The sequence below is a fragment of the Carcharodon carcharias genome, chromosome 17, assembly GCF_017639515.1.
Source record: "Carcharodon carcharias isolate sCarCar2 chromosome 17, sCarCar2.pri, whole genome shotgun sequence".
Lineage (NCBI taxonomy): Eukaryota > Metazoa > Chordata > Chondrichthyes > Lamniformes > Lamnidae > Carcharodon > Carcharodon carcharias.
The window spans coordinates 86,414,157-86,434,458 of NC_054483.1; the positions used below are offsets into that span (position 1 = coordinate 86,414,157).

Consider the following 20,302-nt stretch of genomic DNA (forward strand, 5'->3'; position numbering starts at 1 on the left):
TATGGATGTCCAGGAGGTCATGACCCAGTGGTCAATTCACTGTACAGAAATTCTTTGGGTATATGGCCATATTCTATCCAGTCAATGTAGCTGAGCCAGCAATGACATTGCTTAGCAATGAATGTATGCTGATGGAATTAGCATGCTCCAGGACTACTGAGTTGGTGACCTTGTCCTGCCAAGAGTTGCTAAGGATAGATCTGAGACAACGAAGTGGAAACTATTCAGCCTTTTCTTCTGCCTAGTGCATGTTGACCAGGTCTCACCACTGTAGAGGAGTGCACTGAGGATGCAGGCTTGGTAAACTCGCAGTTTGATGTTCTCAGTCAGGTTGCTGTTGTTTCACATTCTCTTTCTATGCTTGGACAAAGCTGCAGCTTTTGCCATGCATGTGATTTCAGCATCAAGTAATGATCGTTGGTGATTGTGAAGCCTAGAAATGTAAACCTATCAACGACCTCCAGCAATACATTGTCAGTGCTGATAGATGGCGGTGTGGCAACATCCTGGACCATGACATTTGTCCTGTTGGTGCTGATGGTCAAACCAAGCTCTTTACAAGCTGAGAAAGTCTGTCCATTTCTCAATCACTGCAGGTGTTCCTGGAATGTTAATGCAGCAGGAAATTGACCAGGTGTGCCTTATTCATAAAACGTAGGGCAAATCTATCAGCATCTTCCTGATCATTTCGAAAATAATGGAAGTGAGCCCACAATAATGCTATCAAACAACAAAATTTATTCACTGGTGTAGCTTATGTTTGACCAAAACCACTTGGCTCCAGACCTTGTCACAGGCTCAACCCACGTCTGGACAAGAGAGCTTAATACCAGAAAAGAGGCAAGAGTAACTGTCCTTGACATCAAAGCATCGTTGAACCAATTATGGTAGCAACGAGCCCGAGCAAAACTGAAGTCAGTGGGAATTGAGAGAAAAATTCTTCCCGTTAGCTGGAATCGTGCCTGGCATAAGGCAAGGTAGTCAAGTTTGCTGGAAGCCAATCAACATCGCCTCATTGATACAAGAGCTTTATTAATGGCTTTCCATCTGTCATAAGGTGAGAAGTAGACTGGTTCCCTGCCGATTCTGTAGTGTTCAGCTCTATTCATAATTCCTCCTCAGATCATAAAGCATCCCCTACCAGCCTACAACAGCAGATGTAGGCAGCTTGGGCTGAAAAATATCAGTTAACAGTAGTGTCTCATTACTGCCAGACACTGGCCATCCCCAACCCGAAGAGGCTTCCAACTTTCAATGGTAACACCATCGCCAAGCCTGCCCACATGATACTTGTAAGCTTGACATGAAGGAAAATACAATATATTTGCAGGTAAATAATGCAGGCTTTCAAACCTATTTTTATGACTGCAGAAGTGGAGAGAGTACTGCATGGGTTGTCTAATGCATCCTGGGTACACCACTGACCAGAAGCTTAACTGGCCTTACCATATCAACAAGGTGGCTACTGGAGCAGTGTAAAGCTTGATTCTCTGCAATGCGTGACTTAACTCCTGGTCCCTCAATACCTCCCCACCACCTACAAGATTTAAGTCAAAAATATAACAGAATTTTAACAATTCACCTGCATGCTGCCACAACACTTGAGAAGCCAAAATTATGCAGAACAAAGCTGTCCACTTGATCAGTGCCCCTGCTATTGAACTTGATAGCCATTTTTTTTTCTACCACTAATGTGTTGTGGCTGCAGTATGTACTTTGTACAGAATTAGCTGAAGCAATTTACCAAGCCTTCTTCTATACTATTTTGAGCCCTGCACCAAGAAAGACAAGTGCAGTAAAATAGTGGGAATCTCATGAACTCCAAATTTCCCTCCAAGTTACACATCATCCTATTTTTTGCACATATTATCATTACTTAATCATTGTCATTGAGTTCTTCGAATTCTCTTCCTGACATCATTTTGGGAGTACCATCAGTATAAGAAGTGCAATAGTTCAAGAAGATCTGCCACCATCTTCTCAGGCAATCTAGGAATAGAAGATGAATACAGCCTTGTCAGAGTCATCTATATCTCAAATAATACAAAAAGGCAAATATGAATCTGCATTGATACATAAAGGGATTTTGAATCTAACAATAAGACATGTTGTGCAAGACATTGCTTAGGCCATAGTTAGAACTTTAAGCAGTTCTGTGCATCCCATACAGTGGCAAGAATATGCTGATGATTCACAAATAACTGCTTGAATGCAAAATTACAATTATGAAGTACGACTGAAAAATCAAGGTATCTTCACTGGAACAGAGAACATTAAGAGGAGATCTAATAGCGGTTTCCAAATTGTAAAAGCCTGTTAGAGCTTAATAGTGGAAGATGTATCCAGTGATTTCCAAATCGGTAAAAGGAAGGCCTAAATTTTGGATTATTACTGAACAAAATAGGAAATTAGACATAGAGAAGGATTTCCTGGGCTCCTTTGACCTAATTGATAACATTAGATCCACTGTCCAAGCAGTCAGTGAGCACGGAGAGAGACAGTACTGGGCCCAATTTTAACTGTTATGCAAGTGGACAGGTCTTGAATGAATTAAAATAAGGCCCAGTGTCTGGAATTATAATTGCATTATAATAATGCACTAATACAATATTATTGTCACTCAAGATCGCAACACATACCCATCCTCATTCCAACTAACCTAGACATCTTTACACGTGGCGGAGAGGAGGCAGAGCTAGGTAGCTATTTAAAACACAAGAGGTACAGCAGCAAGCCTTATCTGAAAGCTCAAACAACGAACCCTACCTGAAAATTTTAACATCATTTTTGCTTTCAAATGTACTCAATGTTCCCAATTACAATTTGACATCAATAGTTCCAATTTGGAATGAATTTGATATCAAATTTGATAGTGCACTCAAAGCTATATCCATGCGTACTCAAAGCTATCCAACATGCTCAAAGCTATCAAATTGAAAAATGCAAGGAAATGAACTACTTAAATAATATATGAATTTTTCAGTTTTTAACTTAGTCCAGAAAATATTGTTCCGTTATACAGTACATACTTGAGAGCGCCACCTGATCCCCATCAGTTCAGAATTCATTTTCGTCTCAGTCTATACTTTTCAACCACCCACTCCCCAGGCCTCAGGGTCTAAAATCTCCCCCTCCCACCCCAAGTCTCAAGGTCTAAACTCTTCCCCATCACACCCGCCTCCAGTCTCAGGGTCTAAACTCTCTCCTCCAGTCTCCAAACTGCTCTTTTTCCCTCCCTCCAACCCCTTCCCCTCTCTCCAGCCTCTACCCTACTCCAAACTTTCCCTCCTTCCCTCTACACTTCCCTCCCAACTTTCCCCTCCCTCCAGTCTCCATGCCTTTTGGCCTCGCCGCCCTCCCAGGCTTTTTGCGTCATCAACCTCACAGGCCTTGAGGCTTCCTGAACACTCTCTGGGCCTCCAACTTCCTCAATACCTCATTGCCATGGCCTTGCTCCTGCTCTGACTTCAGATTTTCACAGGGCCGTCCCGGAAAATGGGACTTCGGTTTCCCACCAGCCCTGTAAAGGAGATCTTCAGTTGTTGATGGTGCGTGTGGGGGTGGGGGGGAGGGTGGAGGAGGGGAATAGGGGAATGAGGGGGGAAGGGGAGGGGAATGAAGGGGTAGGGGAATAGGGTAATAAGGGTGAGGAGAATAAGGGAATTGGGGGAATGGAGGGGAGAGACAGAGAGGAGGGAAAGAGTGGGGTGGGGGGGGTGCGGGCGAGGGAGGAAGCGACCCTATGCAATCTGGGGGATTGGCGGTTTTCCCTGAATTTCTAAAACCCATTTAACCACTTTGACCAAGCTTTTGGTCACATGACCTAATACTACCTCATGTTGGCTCACCTTACCTGAAAAATTTGACGTTTGAAAGTTTTTTTTGGGATGGGAAGAAAATTACTCTAGGGTGGCGGGGCTTGTTGGAGGGGGACGGGGTTGTGGAAAAAAATTTCTTGCCGGGGGAGTGAAAATTACTTGATGGGGGGTAATGGGGGAGAAAACTGCTCTGACAGGAGAGAACTGCTGCAATCTGGAGGTTGCGGGGAGGACGGTGGGTGGGTACTACTGGGGAAGGGATGGGTAGGCGCGGTGGTGAGCAGGGTTGTGCTGCACAAGTTATAGGTTATGAAGAAAAAGGTAAAAATACCTCATCAAAATAGGTCTGCTTTTTCTAAGGTAGCTCAGTTTTATGATATTTGAAGCTATCAAAATTCAGAAATATGGAAAATAAATTCTATGATCATTTTTGGTGTCCAGATGCTTAAGTGATGTTGCTAATCACAAATGTTTGAGTGCAGTGGTTTGGGGCAATTGATGAATTTGGTGTCAATTACAGTACATGTATTATTAAATGATAGCTAAATGATTGCTCATGAGTGCAATTGCTATAAAATGAGTGCAAATGAACACTGTTGAATGCAAATGATGTCAAATTTTTCAGGTAGGGAAGAACCACTTCAGTCTCAAGAGGCTCATCAACCAGCTATCTCTAGTAGCACCCAAGGAGGTTAAATTTGTGTTGTGTTTAGATTTTATATATTGCCACAAGAAGAGTGGTGATGAGATGATCAAGCAAATTCACATGCTATGTAGGCAATAAAAAATTGGTAGCAATAACATTTGTGTTAAAAACAAAAAAACTGCGGATGCTGGAAATCCAAAACAAAAACAGAATTACCTGGAAAAACTCAGCAGGTCTGGCAGCATCGGCGGAGAAGAAAAGAGTTGACATTTTGAGTCCTCATGACCCTTCGACAGAACTTGAGTTCGAGTTTCTTGGACTCGAACTCAAGTTCTGTGGAAGGGTCATGAGGACTCGAAACGTCAATAACATTTGTGTGTTGTCCTCTGCAAGTGTGGGAAGTGACTTTGAGTAAGTTTGAATGGGATTTGTAAAAGTTGAAGTACATAGAGCAAGGTGAGAAGATTTTTTGTGGGGAAGATGTTTACAGGACTGTTCCTGTAATGACCAGATGCCATGATCCAGAAATGGCCTTCTGTATCAGGTTGGTCCAAATATAGCTGTCAATAGATTTTCCTCTGCATCTGTTTCAAGTGGCTACTACACATTTGGCTGACCTACCTGGTCATACTGGATCCCTTCCTGCTTTGGAATCTCCATGAGGAGCCTTCTTTTTAAGGAAGATTGTACAGCATGCAGAACACCATGGCTATCCTTAAAATTCTGGTAAAACTATGTAGTAGAGCCTTCAGGAACGTTTTGCTTCTCTTCTTCCTCCAAAGAAGCATGATACAGTGATCTTTTCAAAGGGAAAACCATTGTGACTTCTTTAGAATGGAATCCCAATGAGGGTTTCCAGGGTCAGGCTATTTTCATATGTCAGGCAGATGGCTGCTGTCTTAACAATATCAGCCTTTGCAATGCTGCTGGGACAGTCTTCTTGTTTTTTTCTGAGGTGTTACAGGACATGATCCTAGTCTGGAACACTCCTGTAGGCCCTCTTATAGGTTACATCGCTCTTTTGCTGATGTCCAATCTGCTTGGGAGAGTGGAAGAAATGGGAGTATTAGCTGATGACAGCATCCCAACAGCCCTGCCTCTTTATTCACATGCCAAGGTGAAAGATGCTGCGGTGTGCCCCAACCCCGATGATACTCCTGCAGGCTGGTCTTCAGGTGGAAACACAGCTTTATTGGATCCCAACTCAGTTCATGCCTCTCTTTGACCATCAGGGTTATTTCAGGTATACTGCTGTAAAAGATGAGAATCATGTACTGCTGTTTAGCTCTTGCTGCATTCTGAAATATGTTTAGGATGAATGCATTAAGTGTATTTGACTTATTTTTTTTTCTACCTGGAGCACAAGATGTCTGGTCTGTTATCAAACATTAAGGACTTTTGATGCAGGGTAGGCCATTTAGGACTGAGACGAGGAGAAACTTCTTCAGTCAGAGGGTTAGGGTGGTGAACCTGTGGAATTCTCTACCACAGAAGGCTGTGGAGGCCAAGTCACTGAATATACTTAAGAAGGAAATAGCTAGATTTCTAGACTCTAAAGGCATCGAGGGGTATGGGGAGAGAGCAAGAGTATGGTATTGAGATAGAGGATCAGCCATGCTCATATTGAATGGCAGAGCAAGCTCAAATAGCTGAATGACCTACTGCTGCTTCTATTTTCTATGTTTCTATGATAAGGACTTAAGTTTTATTCCAACAGACCATTCTAACCACTACACTAGGAATAGTGGGACATCCAATGAAATGTATGATATTTATCATTGTTGTTTTACACTCTAATGTTAGGCAAATTTGCTCCGTTTTATATTTTTACACAATTTTGTAAATGAACTTGAATTGCTGTTTTAGTCCATTGAACTGTTTGTAATATTTTCCATCTATTAAAATGACTAAGGGAGCACAACACAAGGCTATTTTTAATTCAGTTGAGATAATAATTAATCAACAACTTCCAGGAACAAAAAGCAAACTGGCAAAAACTTTAGATCAGAGGGTACGCAGTGAATTTGATCAGAATCTAAAACTAATTTAAGCTCTTCTAACAAATATGTAATAAACTAGTTGAACAGTAGCTCCTGCTTTAAAGCAATGTGGTTCTTGCATTTATTGAAACATGAACAGCAATGACTCTAGCTTGAGGTTGCTAACTTTAGAAATGTAAAGGTGGTCCAATTGGAAAAGCTGACTTTGCAGTGGCAAACCAAATCTTGACATATGATGTGAGACCAGTTTGAGAAACTGTCTTCCATTGCTTGGAATTTGAAAAGCTGTAGTATGTCTGTGGCCAGTAGCTGTCAAATTCAAATCGACCATCTCTATGTTTTAATGTGGTAAAGAGTTGGTAGGGTTGTCAGTTCTTTACTAACACTCAACTGGCATGCCAACGTCATGCACTGAGATTTTGCCTAAGTACACATGGAGTGTAATTAACTATCTAACTCTGTTTCTAATTTGTTGCATTGAGTGTAGGGGGAGCTTGGCATGTACAGCCAGGAAGGCCCATTGACTAATAATGGCTAAATAATCATGGCTACACTTGGAGGCTTATTATTCAGGTCCTCACTACTCCACCCTCCAGCAGTCCACCATCAAAGTAATGGAAGTTTCAGTTATGGTACATTTTCACATAAGCAGAATATATAAAGGACCGTTATAGTATTTAGAAAATATTCCAAGATGATCCAACTACAGTATGACCTACTTACAATTTCATTTGTCATGGGTTATACTGTCAGCTCATTGTGGAAAGATTTCGATATCCATTTATCCACTGCTGTGCATATATCATGCATTTCCTGTCCATACTTACAAATACATACATGTACAAAAATACTTATATGTGTGATCCTTTTTAAAAGGCTTTCTAATTATCCTTCACAAATAGGGATTCATTATAACATTCCTGCTTGAGAAGTACCTTCCCCCTTTCTGTTTATACAAGCTTTTTGTAGAGTTCCCAAAGGAAGTGTCATGGCGGGAGGAGAATTTTACTTCATACACTTGCACAGGGCATTTTCCAGAATGTGTAATTTCTAACCACAGCAGACAAGCAGCATTCAACATGATCATAATGATAGGCATGTTACTGGTTGTAAATGATTATGGAATGCTTGTAGTCACTTGGAGATGGCTATCACATAAAATGCACATCCTGTCGTTAAAATTAAAAACTAGTTAGAGTCATTACATATTTGTAATCTTATTGGCCAATATAAATCCAAGGTATTCACTTGTCAGACATTGTCCAAAATGTAGTGTTTTATACTTCATTGCACAATATAACATTATGACACCTTCACAAAGGTGACAATAGAATGAATGTCCTGGTTGACTGATTATATTAAAAATGAATTTATTTTGCTAATTTAGTCTGCTAGATTTGTTTTTTGTCCCTAGAACAAAAGTATGCATGGTATATGTTTGTATTAAGTTGTCTTGTTACAATTTGTTTACTACATGCTTAGCTGTAAGTTTTCCTGTCACAGCGACTTAAGGCATAAGGACAGAAATGAATGATTCCTGCCAGTCAATGAACTTTAACTGGAACTGCACTTGAATGGTAATAATCTGCTCCTGTAATTGCTGTGGAAAAGAAAAATCCTCCAGAGATTTTACATCTAATCATTTATTTATAAATCTGTAGATAGCAGGCTGCAGAATGCGCAACAGGGGTCAACTTTGTGCTTAAAACCATTGTCTGGTGTTTACATTTCACAGCAGTTTTTACAGTAGTTGCAACCTACATGATCATCCGAGCACTTTAATTCACTGGGTTCTGTTCTGCACATCATTGCTTTAGACAGACTACTTCATTAAGGATGCTTCAACAGAGGCCATTCCCCTCAGCATTAGCTGAAATATGCATGTTTTTCCATCTCATTAATTCAGTCTACATACAATTAATTTCTGCCTATTAATAAACCCCTAGGTGTTAGTGACAGCTATCTAACCTAACCATACCAAGTGAGGCCTGAGGTACATATGCTTGAATTTCAAGTTCCAAATGGGTGCTGAATACAAAACTGCCCCCATTGGATTTCAGAACCTTTACGATATTACACTTAAAGGACACCAGTATTAGTCTGATCATTAAAACTAGCTATGTTGGAAAAAATAGTGGCTTTAAATTATTTACTTAACAAACAAAAACAGATGTTAGTAATGGTGACTAGATTTTGATTTTATATGGTAAATGTTTCTGTGCCAGAGAATGCATTTAATACATTTCAAAAAGAGCTCCACTATTTTTGTACAATTACAGTGACTGTTTACTTAATAGTTCTTTAAGTATTATACATTGACATCTGGTCAGTATGCTTATGTCAATATACTTAACTCACCAAAATGCTTTTTTCCTTGTTAAATGAACCTTTTAACATATTCCAGCTGTGATACCAAGTAATGGCAATGACAAGACACCAGTAGGAAGTTGTACATTTTTTAACTGCTGCATAATCAGTTTCCATCAGCAAGTCACAATATTGGCGACAATTGGTGTTATATGCAGATAACATGGACTATCAGTCATGTTTGGTAACAGATGAATTTGTATTATTTATAAAATTATATGAACCAATTTACAGAAAAAAGGCAGCACTTAAGCGTTGAAATTATTTATTAATGGTATAAAGCACAAGTTAATGGATTTGCAACACAATTCACCTATGCCTAGTATGCAGTCAGTATACCAATAATACACATGTTTAGAGGAAGGTTGCTTGAGCAAATTTATGCTTGTGCAATCGCTGGAATTTCTGAGATTTTGAACTTGGGATCAAAACAGACCTATGAACTACTGCACTATTTACTGGCTACTGATAGGAAACTGAATGACATGGGTGCAGTAGATTAATTGACTGCCCTATAATGTCCTCTGAGAAGATGGTTAAAGGTTTGTTAAATTCTATTCCTTTTGTCTCTGAAACCAAATGTTGATTTAGAACTAGTCTAAAAGAATTACAAACAAATGCTCTTGTTATTTTTCCTTAACTAAATTTGTTTCAACTGTATTTCTTTGTAGTTGACAAAATTCCGATAATGCCGTAATGAATAGGGCAAGTGCACATTAGCATGATTAACAGTTCGAATGCTATAATATTATCTGTTAGCTTGAAAATGCTTATGTTCCTATTTTAGATACACAGCAGAGAATTAAGAGTTTGCATAAACAGTATTGATTTATGACCAATTCAAAGTTCTGATTCACCAAAATGTAACAGTGGGCAAATGTTATTTTTATTAACGTGAGGGACTACAATGGGGGAAGAAACCAGGTAACACTCCAACAATAGACTTTTTATTGCCTTGTGCTGCCTGAGATTTATTAAGTTAATCAATGACATGACACAGCTTGATACAAAGCCCTGTTTACATGGAGGTTTTTAATTCTAATTTGATCTAAATCAGCCCTTAATTCCAATTTAAATGTACTATGTAAATGGTGCTTAATTCTGATTAAATCCGAGTTAAAAACATACCATTTCCTGAGGTGGGTTTAATGTAATTCTATCTAAATTCATTTTGTTGTTCACCCATGCAGATGGGTGTAAGTGAAGTGAACTCAGAATCTCCATGGTGTCCCACAGTGTCTTGTGATGTGACATAAAGATCAAGTACTGTGCCCATTTAATACAAATTGAAAACTTCTTTGTGAAAATGATGGTTAAGCTGCCATGTAAATCGAACAAATAATAAAAGTGGTTCACATTAATTCCAAGCACACCGATACAAATTAGCTTGACCTCTGCTTTAAAGTAGGGCTTATCATAAGCACATACGGGGTGATACCAACTTAAACATTCCACAGCTGTGATTGTAAGCAACATTTTTTTTATCTTAATATTTCTACCCATATTTTGCCAGGAATTAGTGAGGTAATGTCATCAATAGGAAGTCGCTGTACTTCTTGATTAAACATGAGTTTTGGTGTCACTTAATCACAGGAAACACATTTTGTCTGATCAGATTATTTTCGTAATAAATATTCTTGAATTGTAAATATATTATAAACTTCTTGAAGAACACGTTTATTTGGGATGCATCATCAGACAGAAGAAAATATGTTTTTCTGGTATTTATATCTGTGTATTTCTTCATTGCAATGGAGTATTTTAACCAGAATTGTGAATTTGGTGCAAAATGAGAGTGGTAAAAGAAAATCACAAACAGATTTAGAATATTTAGAACTGCATTCAATAGTGTTCACAACATGTTAAAATTATTCATTCCAACTTCATTTTGAGGCCATGCCTGGAAGTAGATGTATGTGGATGATTTATTATGGTTCCAAGGAGCTATGTCTATAAATAATTATCTTTCACTGAACAAGTAACTTGACATGTTGAATGCAAACAGTGTTGCTGCGGTATAGAAAATAAACTTTCATATTAATCAACAGTCAAGTATTGTAAGTTGGTCTTCATAAATTATGAATTCTGTTCAAATCTCTCAGGGTTCATTGATAGAAAAAAATTAAGAGAAAATATAAGGCAGCAAGCATTTGAATCAATTTTCACTAGAATGCTCGGTATGTTGTAATTGTTTTTTTAATCATTAGGGAACTATTATTCATCTGCAATTTTGAAGACTGCTCTTCAGATTTGGTTGTCAAATTGAAAACTAACAAAAGATTGTTTCCATGCAGTTGAAACCATTTTAAAGTTCACAAATGCCAAACTTGCTGAACAAATGTTATCGCTTAATTCCGCAGGACAAGAGCGGCCTCATTTACTTGTGAGGTATGTGAAAGCCAAGAGGAAATGACAGCACCAGTGAAATACTGTATGACCTGGCTTCAGGCCTATTTCTCTGAACCTTGGACAACAGAAAAACTTCCTCTCCCTGCCTTTCACCATCCCATTTTTCAACAAGGTCTGTTGCAGTCTAGTTGTGTTTATATAATAATATTTTGACTTTGCATGATCTTGACTTGCATTACATTCCTGTTTTATTGAAATCAATATAATGGAGCATTTTATCCTGTGTGAATTTGAGACACGGCACACAACATTGGGTATTTAGGAACGATAAGGTTCTTGAACTGTTCCAAGTGGTTCTGTTAGTTTTGGCACAGAGTTACAGATATTTTGGCAAGAGAGCTGAAAATGATGCAGTTCCACCCCTGACATATGCAGACTGAAAGGTCTGAATGTAAGCACATCTGAATAGCTGTAAAGTTTTCAATGAGCTTATTGTTGACCTGTATTGTCCTTTTGCCAATATCTGAGTGTTCCTTAAAAAGAAAATATATTCTGCTGAATTGTCACATAATCCTAGTGCTGTAAAAGAAACACTTTGTTAGAGTTTCTTAGTCACCACTTGTTACCTGGATTTATGTTTCACAATTGTTCATTATAGGCAACCTAGGAACAGGTACTTTTGATCAGTATTCCCTTTTCATATAGTATCATAAGACTGTGCTCTGTTGACACTGTGTATACATAGTGCTGTTCACAACCTACTGACCCCATTTATGTCACTGATGTGGAAGTGATTTCATTTGCAAAGAAGGGGAGAGAGATTACCCAAGGTACATTATCCTTCCACCATCTTTTCAGCCTCTCTGAAAGTTTTATCCAGGTGACCTCATCATCCTCCTCCAATACCTCTTGTCCATTGTCCAGCTCAGTGGAATGGCCCTTGCTGGATTTCACTCATGCATGTCCAATAATAGCCTAAGTAATACTAGCAATGGCTTGTCTTCCACACTGCTCTCCCTACACTCTTATCTCAAGAGTCCCCAAAGGATTTATCCCCCTTTTACGCATCTTGTATGCTGTCCCTTGGCAACATTATTTGCCAGCATGGCACAGCTTTCATAAACCCCACTCGTCCGCCAACTCTCTCTGTCCTTCCACTGTCGCTGCGTTTTCAGACTGCTTGTCTCTCCAGTCTTAGGAGAGCTGCAATATATTTAGCTAAAAGTGGTCATCTTCCCATCCTTCACCCTCTAAACGCCAGCTTAACTAAAATGCTACTGGTCATATTCTATTATACACCAAGGGTGGGATTTTATGCACCCGCCTGCCACCTGGATCTTCCAGTCCGACCACAAGTCAATGGACTTCTGGCTGGGGTGCCGCCTCGCCTGCGACGGGTCCCACCCACGACGGGACTAGAAAACCCTAGCCCAAGTTCCACTCACATGTCCTCATAGACTTCCATTGGCTTACAGTCACCCAAATCCTTAAATTAAAAATTTGCATCTTTGATTTTAAACCCCTTTATGACCTCACTCCTCCCTGTCTCTAACCTCTTCTAGTCCAACAACCCCTCCAAAACTGTTGGGGTTGAAATTCGGCATAAAGGCATTAATTTGATACAAGGACCAATAGTACTGTAGTCTCTGACTTACTTTCGAAAATCTTAAGAAAAAGCCAGAATTGTGACTTTAAGGTCAACAGAAATTAAACCATAGATCTCACTCAGCATTTAGTTAATAGCAATTAGACCTCATTGCCTTAAAGGGACATACTTTACCGTTGCAGTAGAATAATATATTTTTCCTTACAATGGTATGTGTTCTTTATAAAACAGTGCATATTCTTCTTACTCTCACAAATGATATGGTAGGAATAATTTACTGTAGCATGATTAATGTTGAGTCAGATATTACCCTGTTGCAAGCGTATATATTGACATGGAGAACTGGATGAGGTGTGCGTCTCTTCAGTTACAGAAGGTTGAAAATGATTTGTAAAAGATCTCCCCAAAACCAGCTAAATGTTTCCTGGAAAATATGTAAAAAATGGCTTCCTTAATCATTGCAGCAACATAAATAATTCCCTGTGTGTTAACTGCAGAAGCAGCTATCTATCTTTACTAAACATCTGTTTAACTTATAGGCTTTATAATTAACACAAAGAGATGGATAAACGTAAGTATAGTACTGAGGGAATGCTGCACTCTGAACAGTTCCATTTTTGGAGTGCGATGTTAAACTGAGGCACTGTCTGCTCTATCAGGTGAATATAAAAGATTCCAAGAAAAGTAAGAGAGTTCATCTGGTGTTGTGGCCAACATTGATCCCTCAACAAACATCACTTATTAAAAAAAGACTAGCTGGTTATTTATTTCGTTGCATTTTGTGAGGTCTTACTGTATCTGCAAATTGACTGTTGCTTTTGCTTTCAGTATAACTTTGAGCACACTTCAAAAGTACTTAATTGGCTGTGAGGTTGTGAAAGGAGCTATATAAATGCAAATCCTTTCTGCTTTAAGAAAAGGTTAAACCAATTTAATATCAACCTTTCTCTAACAAATAGATATGAACAATAATTAGTTTTACCAAAATATTTTATTTGAATGTTAAAGTCTAGAGTATTATTCAACTATAAATTTAATAATACCATCCTTTTGAGAACTTGCAAGTTTTGTATAAGAATAATGATTGTTTTGATTCTTAGTATAATTTAAACAAAGCAATGGTGACTGCTGTGACCATTTAGAATATGTTACTGCTCTTCAATTGTATCTGATTTGACTGTCCTATTATAATTGCCAGCTGCAGGACATCAGCTAGTATACAGTATGTATCAATTTTGCTTTCAAAGTTATGTCAGGAAAAGTTGAAAGTTCATGTTTCAGCTTGTGTTTGAGGTTTTCATATGAAATCTGTACAGTCAAATTCTAAAACTACTTCTAATCATGACCGTTATGATGCAGTGAGTTTCCATGCATACAGAGAAGTGGAGGAAGGAGAAAAGGCTGTTAAGTCTCTCAAAGTGGTAGGTGCAGAAAGATGTTGTGAGCTGAAGTCTGATATCCTGTTCATTCCCTTGAGTTGACAGTCATACCTTTGGGAGTCTCTATGGACTCAAGTCTCAAACTTTTCTGATGGCCGCAGACCGTAATTCCTTTGCCTTTTCCTTAACTCCAAGGTCCACCTTTCAATTGTTACTCCCCTGTTGATCTGAATTCCTCTCCATATATGCCCTCCTGGCTGGCTTCCCCATTCCTTGACCTTCTGTCTCCTGTCGGGTGTACTTCACAAATTGCTTGGGTGCAAGATAAATTTGGTACCTATTCCTCTCATTTCTGCCAGAGAAATGGGCATGACTGGGTCTAATTTTCTTTTCGGAATCAAGGTGACCAGCAGTTCTCAGCTAATTGAGGAATAATTGGATCAAGGCCCAGCTACTACTGGAACATCGTACCCTAGAAGTGGCTAAAATAGGATACCGCTTTGTGGGGGACTGGGAAAGATGGGATTGAGTTAGAGACCTGGAGGGGACCAAGGCAAAGGCAGAGTTTGATTGTATGACAGGGGAGGGTGAATAGAATTGCTCAGCCCTCAAAATTATTCTGTAGTATTACCAAAGTGCTAAACAAACCAGAATGATTGCAAAGTATCAATCAATGCCGAAAAACCTAGAGTGCAAACAATTTGAAAATATATAATAATATTTAATTTCAAAGCAATTAAAAATATCCATTAAGCCCCAGCAATTCAATTCTTCCAAAAGAATCCTATTCACAGAAATATTCATATGGATAGAAATCAAACACCTGGATTCCAAAAAATCCTTTCATTGGTCAAGAATCCATCATTAGAATGAAACACTTAATTCGCAGTATTTCCATCATTGCAAAGGGACAATTTCCAACAATTCTAGAATTCCAAAGAATCATTTCATTTCCAAAAACTCTTTCAGTATAAATGATTCCAAAGTCAAGATTGCAGAGGGTAACAGTATTCTCAGTAGTTACAATTACAAATTCCCAATGAGGGAGAAAGAAATAGGATATGCTGATATGGTTAAATGAAATAAGGTGAGAGGTGGTTCGTACGGAGCATAAGCCACTTGGGTCAAGTGCCTTGTTTCTGTGCTGTAGATTCTATGTAATTCTATGCAATTTTAACAAAATCATGAAATTAACAACCACTCCAGGCAATTAAAGAATCCCAGCTTTTCCAAACATATTGTAAATGGAAATTCCTAGAATTCTGGGAGCAAATGCTTTAAAAAGTGTGATGAGAAGAAAATGAAGAATATAAACCTACTGAAGGAGTTCATTCAGATTACCCTGACTGAAAATAGTGGGGATGATTTTTCTGGATATTTGAGGTAATAAAGAGCCTCTGTGATGGCTACGATTGGGATCTTAAGCTATAATGTTGGTTTAGCCCATCTTTAGCTGCTTTCCTGGTAAAGAAGTTGAAGCAGACACTCTGAGTGACTGCCCAGAGGACCAGTCAGGGGCTACTTGGCAATTAAATTGCCTGCTATCCTTAAAGGGTCTGCATAGCATTTTGATAGGTAACCTTTCAATTAACGACTCCTTCTAGCAGGGGCCAGCTGAGCAGGAGTAAACAAGTCATTGCTAAGCATTTTGAGTGCTACTTAAAGCCATGCTCAACTTTTGCTTTTCACTTGTTGAAGATTGACTGAAGACGACATTTAAGATACATCAGGAGACTTCCTGGGACACTTTGTTAAGACTTCATCAATACTCTGATCAACATTTATCCCAAAAATTCTCTCTGGACCTCATTTGAAAAGTGTGTGCTGCTATACCTTATGGGAGTCATCAAGAGGGGAGGCAGTGGTATTGTCACTGGACTAGTATTCTAGAGACTCAGGGTAATCCTCTGGGGACCTGGGATTGAATTCCACCACACCAGATGGTGAAATTTGAATTCAATAAAAGTCTAGAATTAAAAGTCTGATGATGACCACAAAATCATTGCCAATTGTCAGAAAAACCATCTGGTTCACTAATTAAGGGAAGGAAATCTGCCGTTCTTACATGGTCTGGCCTACATTTGACTCTGGACCCACAGCAAAGTGGTTGACTCTTAAATGCTGTTTGAACAAGGGTAGTTACGGACGGGCAATATCCCTAACTGTGGCGCTCACATCCCATGAACGAATTTTTTAAAAAGAGAAAACAAGTGATTGGGCATCTTCCAGGGGTCCCTCTTAGTTTAGAGGAGGAATGAAAGGATGAAATCAGGCCGAGCAGAGCAGCAACAGCTTCTGCTGCAGAGGGGTTCAGGAGGGCAAGATGGGCTCTCAGAAGGAGGTCCAATCCATCCAGGATCTTCAGAGGGCATTACTTCCACATTCACATGAGCCAAGACCTGTGTATGAGGAGACTGCTTTACCAATGAAGACTCAGATCTCATTGCAGAGTCAGGACTAAGTCAAGTCACAGGATCACTTAACACCTGTTTCAGCAACATAAGCATTATCAGTTGCATACCACAATACTCTGCACTCCTGCAAAAGGGAGGTCTCTGCAACTCTTTACATTCTAAGGAATGACTATATGTCATTTCCTATTGCGAGAGAAGACCAGAAGCAGAGAGCATTGGGATTCACCAGTAGTCCTCATGGTCCAGAGAGTTATTGAATGTACACATCTGGTCATGTAAGCTCCTCATTTAAACTTTGTGTTCAGGAACAGGAAAGGATCCCTCAATGTGCAGCTTATATGTGACCACTGACAATGCATCATGCAGGTGAATGCCCACTATCCAGGGAGCTGCCATGGTGCGATTATAACAAGACAGTCGTCTCTCCCACCGGTCTTTGAGCCCCAATGCACTGTGCATAGCTGGCTATTAGGTGCCAAGTGATCCCCTCTGACGCAGTGACTCATGGTTCCCAAGAATCCCCCAGACACCAATTGAGCATTCATACATAAGAGCCACCAGGAATTATCACTGAGCAGACGATTGGGATCCTCAAGCAGAGGTCTAAAGACCCTGACGGTCAGGAGGTGCCCTATGGTACTTGGCCAGGAAGGTCTGCAGATTTGTGGTGACTTGCTGCATGCTCCGCAATCTGACGATCATGAGAGATCAGACTTTACCACCAGCAATTGTACCACAGGATTGATCTCAGGAGCCACGAGGAGAAGGGGGAGGAGGAAGATGAGGTTGGAGAACCAGAGCGACCCAGGTAGATAGCCTGGACCTGCAAGGATGCTGATCATGAAGAGCACTTTTCAGAGATATCCTCCACTATTAGATTCCAGAGCACTGTTGCACTGGAGCGCACAGAGAATGGACCTACATGAGAAGGGCAGCAGTGGCGGGAGATAAAAACCGGCAGCAGTGAGGGAGGCCTAGCACATGGAGAATGGACCTGCGTGAGAAGGGCATTGGTGGCAGGAGAGAAAAAACAGCAGCAGAGAGCCCCTTCAACCTGTTTCTACCTGCCAGAACCGAAGTGTGGCACCAAAGGAAAGCAGATAGGTATTTGGTGGATATCTCTTCCGTGTCTCTTTTGATTGGCCAAGTGGTTTAAATCAGCAGATGTTATTACAGCTGAAGTGTACAGCTAAGAAATTCAATTTTAAAATATTTAACATCTGAATTAATTAATTAAATAGAATAAAGATGGCTGGGCAGGTGATGTGTTGCAGCTGTAGTTTGTGGGTGCTGGTGGACACCAGTGTGATCCAAAGTGACCACATCTGCTGCAAGTGTTGACTGCTCAAGGAACTTCAGCTCAGAGCTGATCAGCTGGAGTCCGAGCTGCGGACACTGTGACACATCAAGGAGGGGGAGAGCTACCTGGAGACAGTCACACCCCTTAGATTAATAACATCAAATTTGGACCGTGGTCAGCGACAGGAGGGTATGACTGCGAGTGAGGTAGGTATGGGGATGCAGAATTTAGCTTTGGAGGAGCCTCAGCCAGTGCCCTTGTTGAATAGGTATGAGCTTCTTGCTCCTGGTGTGGACGAGGCAAAGACTGTAGGGAGAATGAGCGAATTGACCATAGCACTGTGGTACAGAGTGCCATTCGAGTGAGGGAAGAAAAAGGAAATGTGTAGTAATAAGGGAATAAGGGATAGCATAGTTAGGAGATTAGATATTGTTCTCTGCAGCAAAGACAGAGTCCCAAATGCTCTGTTGCCTACCTGGTGCCAAGGTTAAATACATTTCTTCTGGGACTGAGAGGAACTTGGAGTGGGAGGGGAAGAATCCAGTTGTTGTGGTCCAAGTAGGTGCCAACGACATAGATAGGATTAGGAAAGAGGTTCTGCTGAGGGACTACAAGCAGCTCGGGGCTAAATTTAACAGCAGAACCACAAAGGTAATAACCTCCAGATTACTACCTGAGCCATGTGCAACTTAGCATAGGGTAAATAAGATTCAGGAGGTAAATGCACGGCTCAAAGATTGGTGTGGGAGAAATGGGTTCTGATTCATGGGGCACTGGCACCAGTACTGGGGAAGGAGAGAGCTGCTCCATTGGGACGGGCTTCATTTGAACCATGCTGGGACCAGTGTCCTTGCGAATCGTATAACTAGGGTTGTAGATGGGACTTTAAACTAATTAGTGGGGGGAAGGGTTCAATTGAAGGGAAGTTTATAAAATCAAAAAGAAATGAGAGAGCAGAGGTGCAGGGTAGTGAAGAGGTGAGCTATAATCAAAGTGTGACTGGAAGGGGCAGAAAATATAAGCAGAAAAGTGCAGCAGAAATTAGAACCAGAATGAGTAATAATGGTAAAAAGTCAAAGCTTAAGGCTCTTTATCTGAATACATACAGCATTTGCAACAAGATAGATGAGTAGTTGACACAAATAGAAATAATTGAATATGACTTGATAGCTGTTACAGAGACATGGTTGCAGGGTGACCAAGACTGGGAACTCAATATTCAAGGGTTTTCGACATTCTGGAAAAATAGAGCAAAAAGGAAAAGGAGGTGCGTTTGCTTTTTTAATAAAGGAAGGCATCAGTGTGATGGTGAGTAGTGATATAGGTGCAATAGATCATGATGTAGAAGCAGTTTGGGTGAAAATAAGGAATAGCAAGGGGAAGAAGTCATGGATGGTAATCGTCTATAGGCCCCTGAAGAGTTGCCTCATTGTAGAACGAAGTATGAATCAGGAAATTACGGAGGTGTGTAACAAGGGTGCTACAATTGTCATGGGTGATTTTAATCTGCATATTGACTGGACAAATCAGATTGGCAGGGGTAACATGGAAGGTGAATTTGTAGAGTGCATCAGGGATTGTTTCTTAGAGCAATACGTTGCAGATACTACCTTGGAACAGGCTAATTTAGATCTAATATTGTATAATGAGGTGGGATTAATAAGGGATATCATAATTAAGGATCCTCTAGGGGGTAGCGATCACAACATGGTAGAATTTCAAATTCAGTTTGAGGGCAAGCAACTCGGGTCTCAAATCAGTGTCCCCCAACTTAAATAATGGCAATTACAGAGGTATGAAGAAAGAATTGTCTAAAGTGGGCTGGGAAAATAAATTAAGGGGAAGGTCAGTGGATGAGCAGTGACAGACATTCAAGCAGATGTGTCATAATGCTCAGCAAACATTTATCCCAGTCAAAAAGAAGGACTCGATGAGAAGAATGAACCACCCGTGGTTAACAAGGGTGGCCAAGGAGAGTATCCAATCAAAAACTAAGGCATACAAAGCAGCAAAAACCAGTGGTCAGCGAGAGGATTGGGAATTTTTTAGGAACCAATAGCGGATGACTAAAAAGCTAATCAAGAGGGAGAAAATTGATTATGAAAGTAAATTGGCAAGAAATATAAAAACAAACAGCAAAAGCTTCTACAGGTGTATAAAAAGAAAGAGAGTGGCTAAAGTGAGTGTGGGACCCCTGGAGGTTGCGACCGGAGAATTGATAATGGGGAACAGAGAAATGGCAGATAATTTAAACCAATATTTTGCATCGGTCTTCATGGTGCAGGACACTATAAACATCCCAAAAACATCAGATAAGCAAGGAGCTGATGGGAGCAATGATCTTGTAACAGCCTTTATCACGAGGGACAAAGAATTTGACAAACCAGTGGGACTAAAGGCAGACAAGTTGCCAGGACCTGAAG

General features: G+C 40.1%; 1 protein-coding gene across 2 annotated transcripts in view; it reads left to right on the forward strand.

Moving 5' to 3' along the window:
• The window catches only part of mgmt (O-6-methylguanine-DNA methyltransferase), a 476,635-nt gene that overhangs the window by 283,946 nt on the left and 172,387 nt on the right, over positions 1-20,302 (forward strand). For both annotated transcript variants that reach the window (XM_041209841.1, XM_041209840.1), the window contains one exon: positions 11,192-11,352. In XM_041209841.1, coding sequence (XP_041065775.1) covers positions 11,192-11,352 — 161 coding nt within the window. The remainder of the gene's footprint in view (positions 1-11,191; positions 11,353-20,302) is intronic.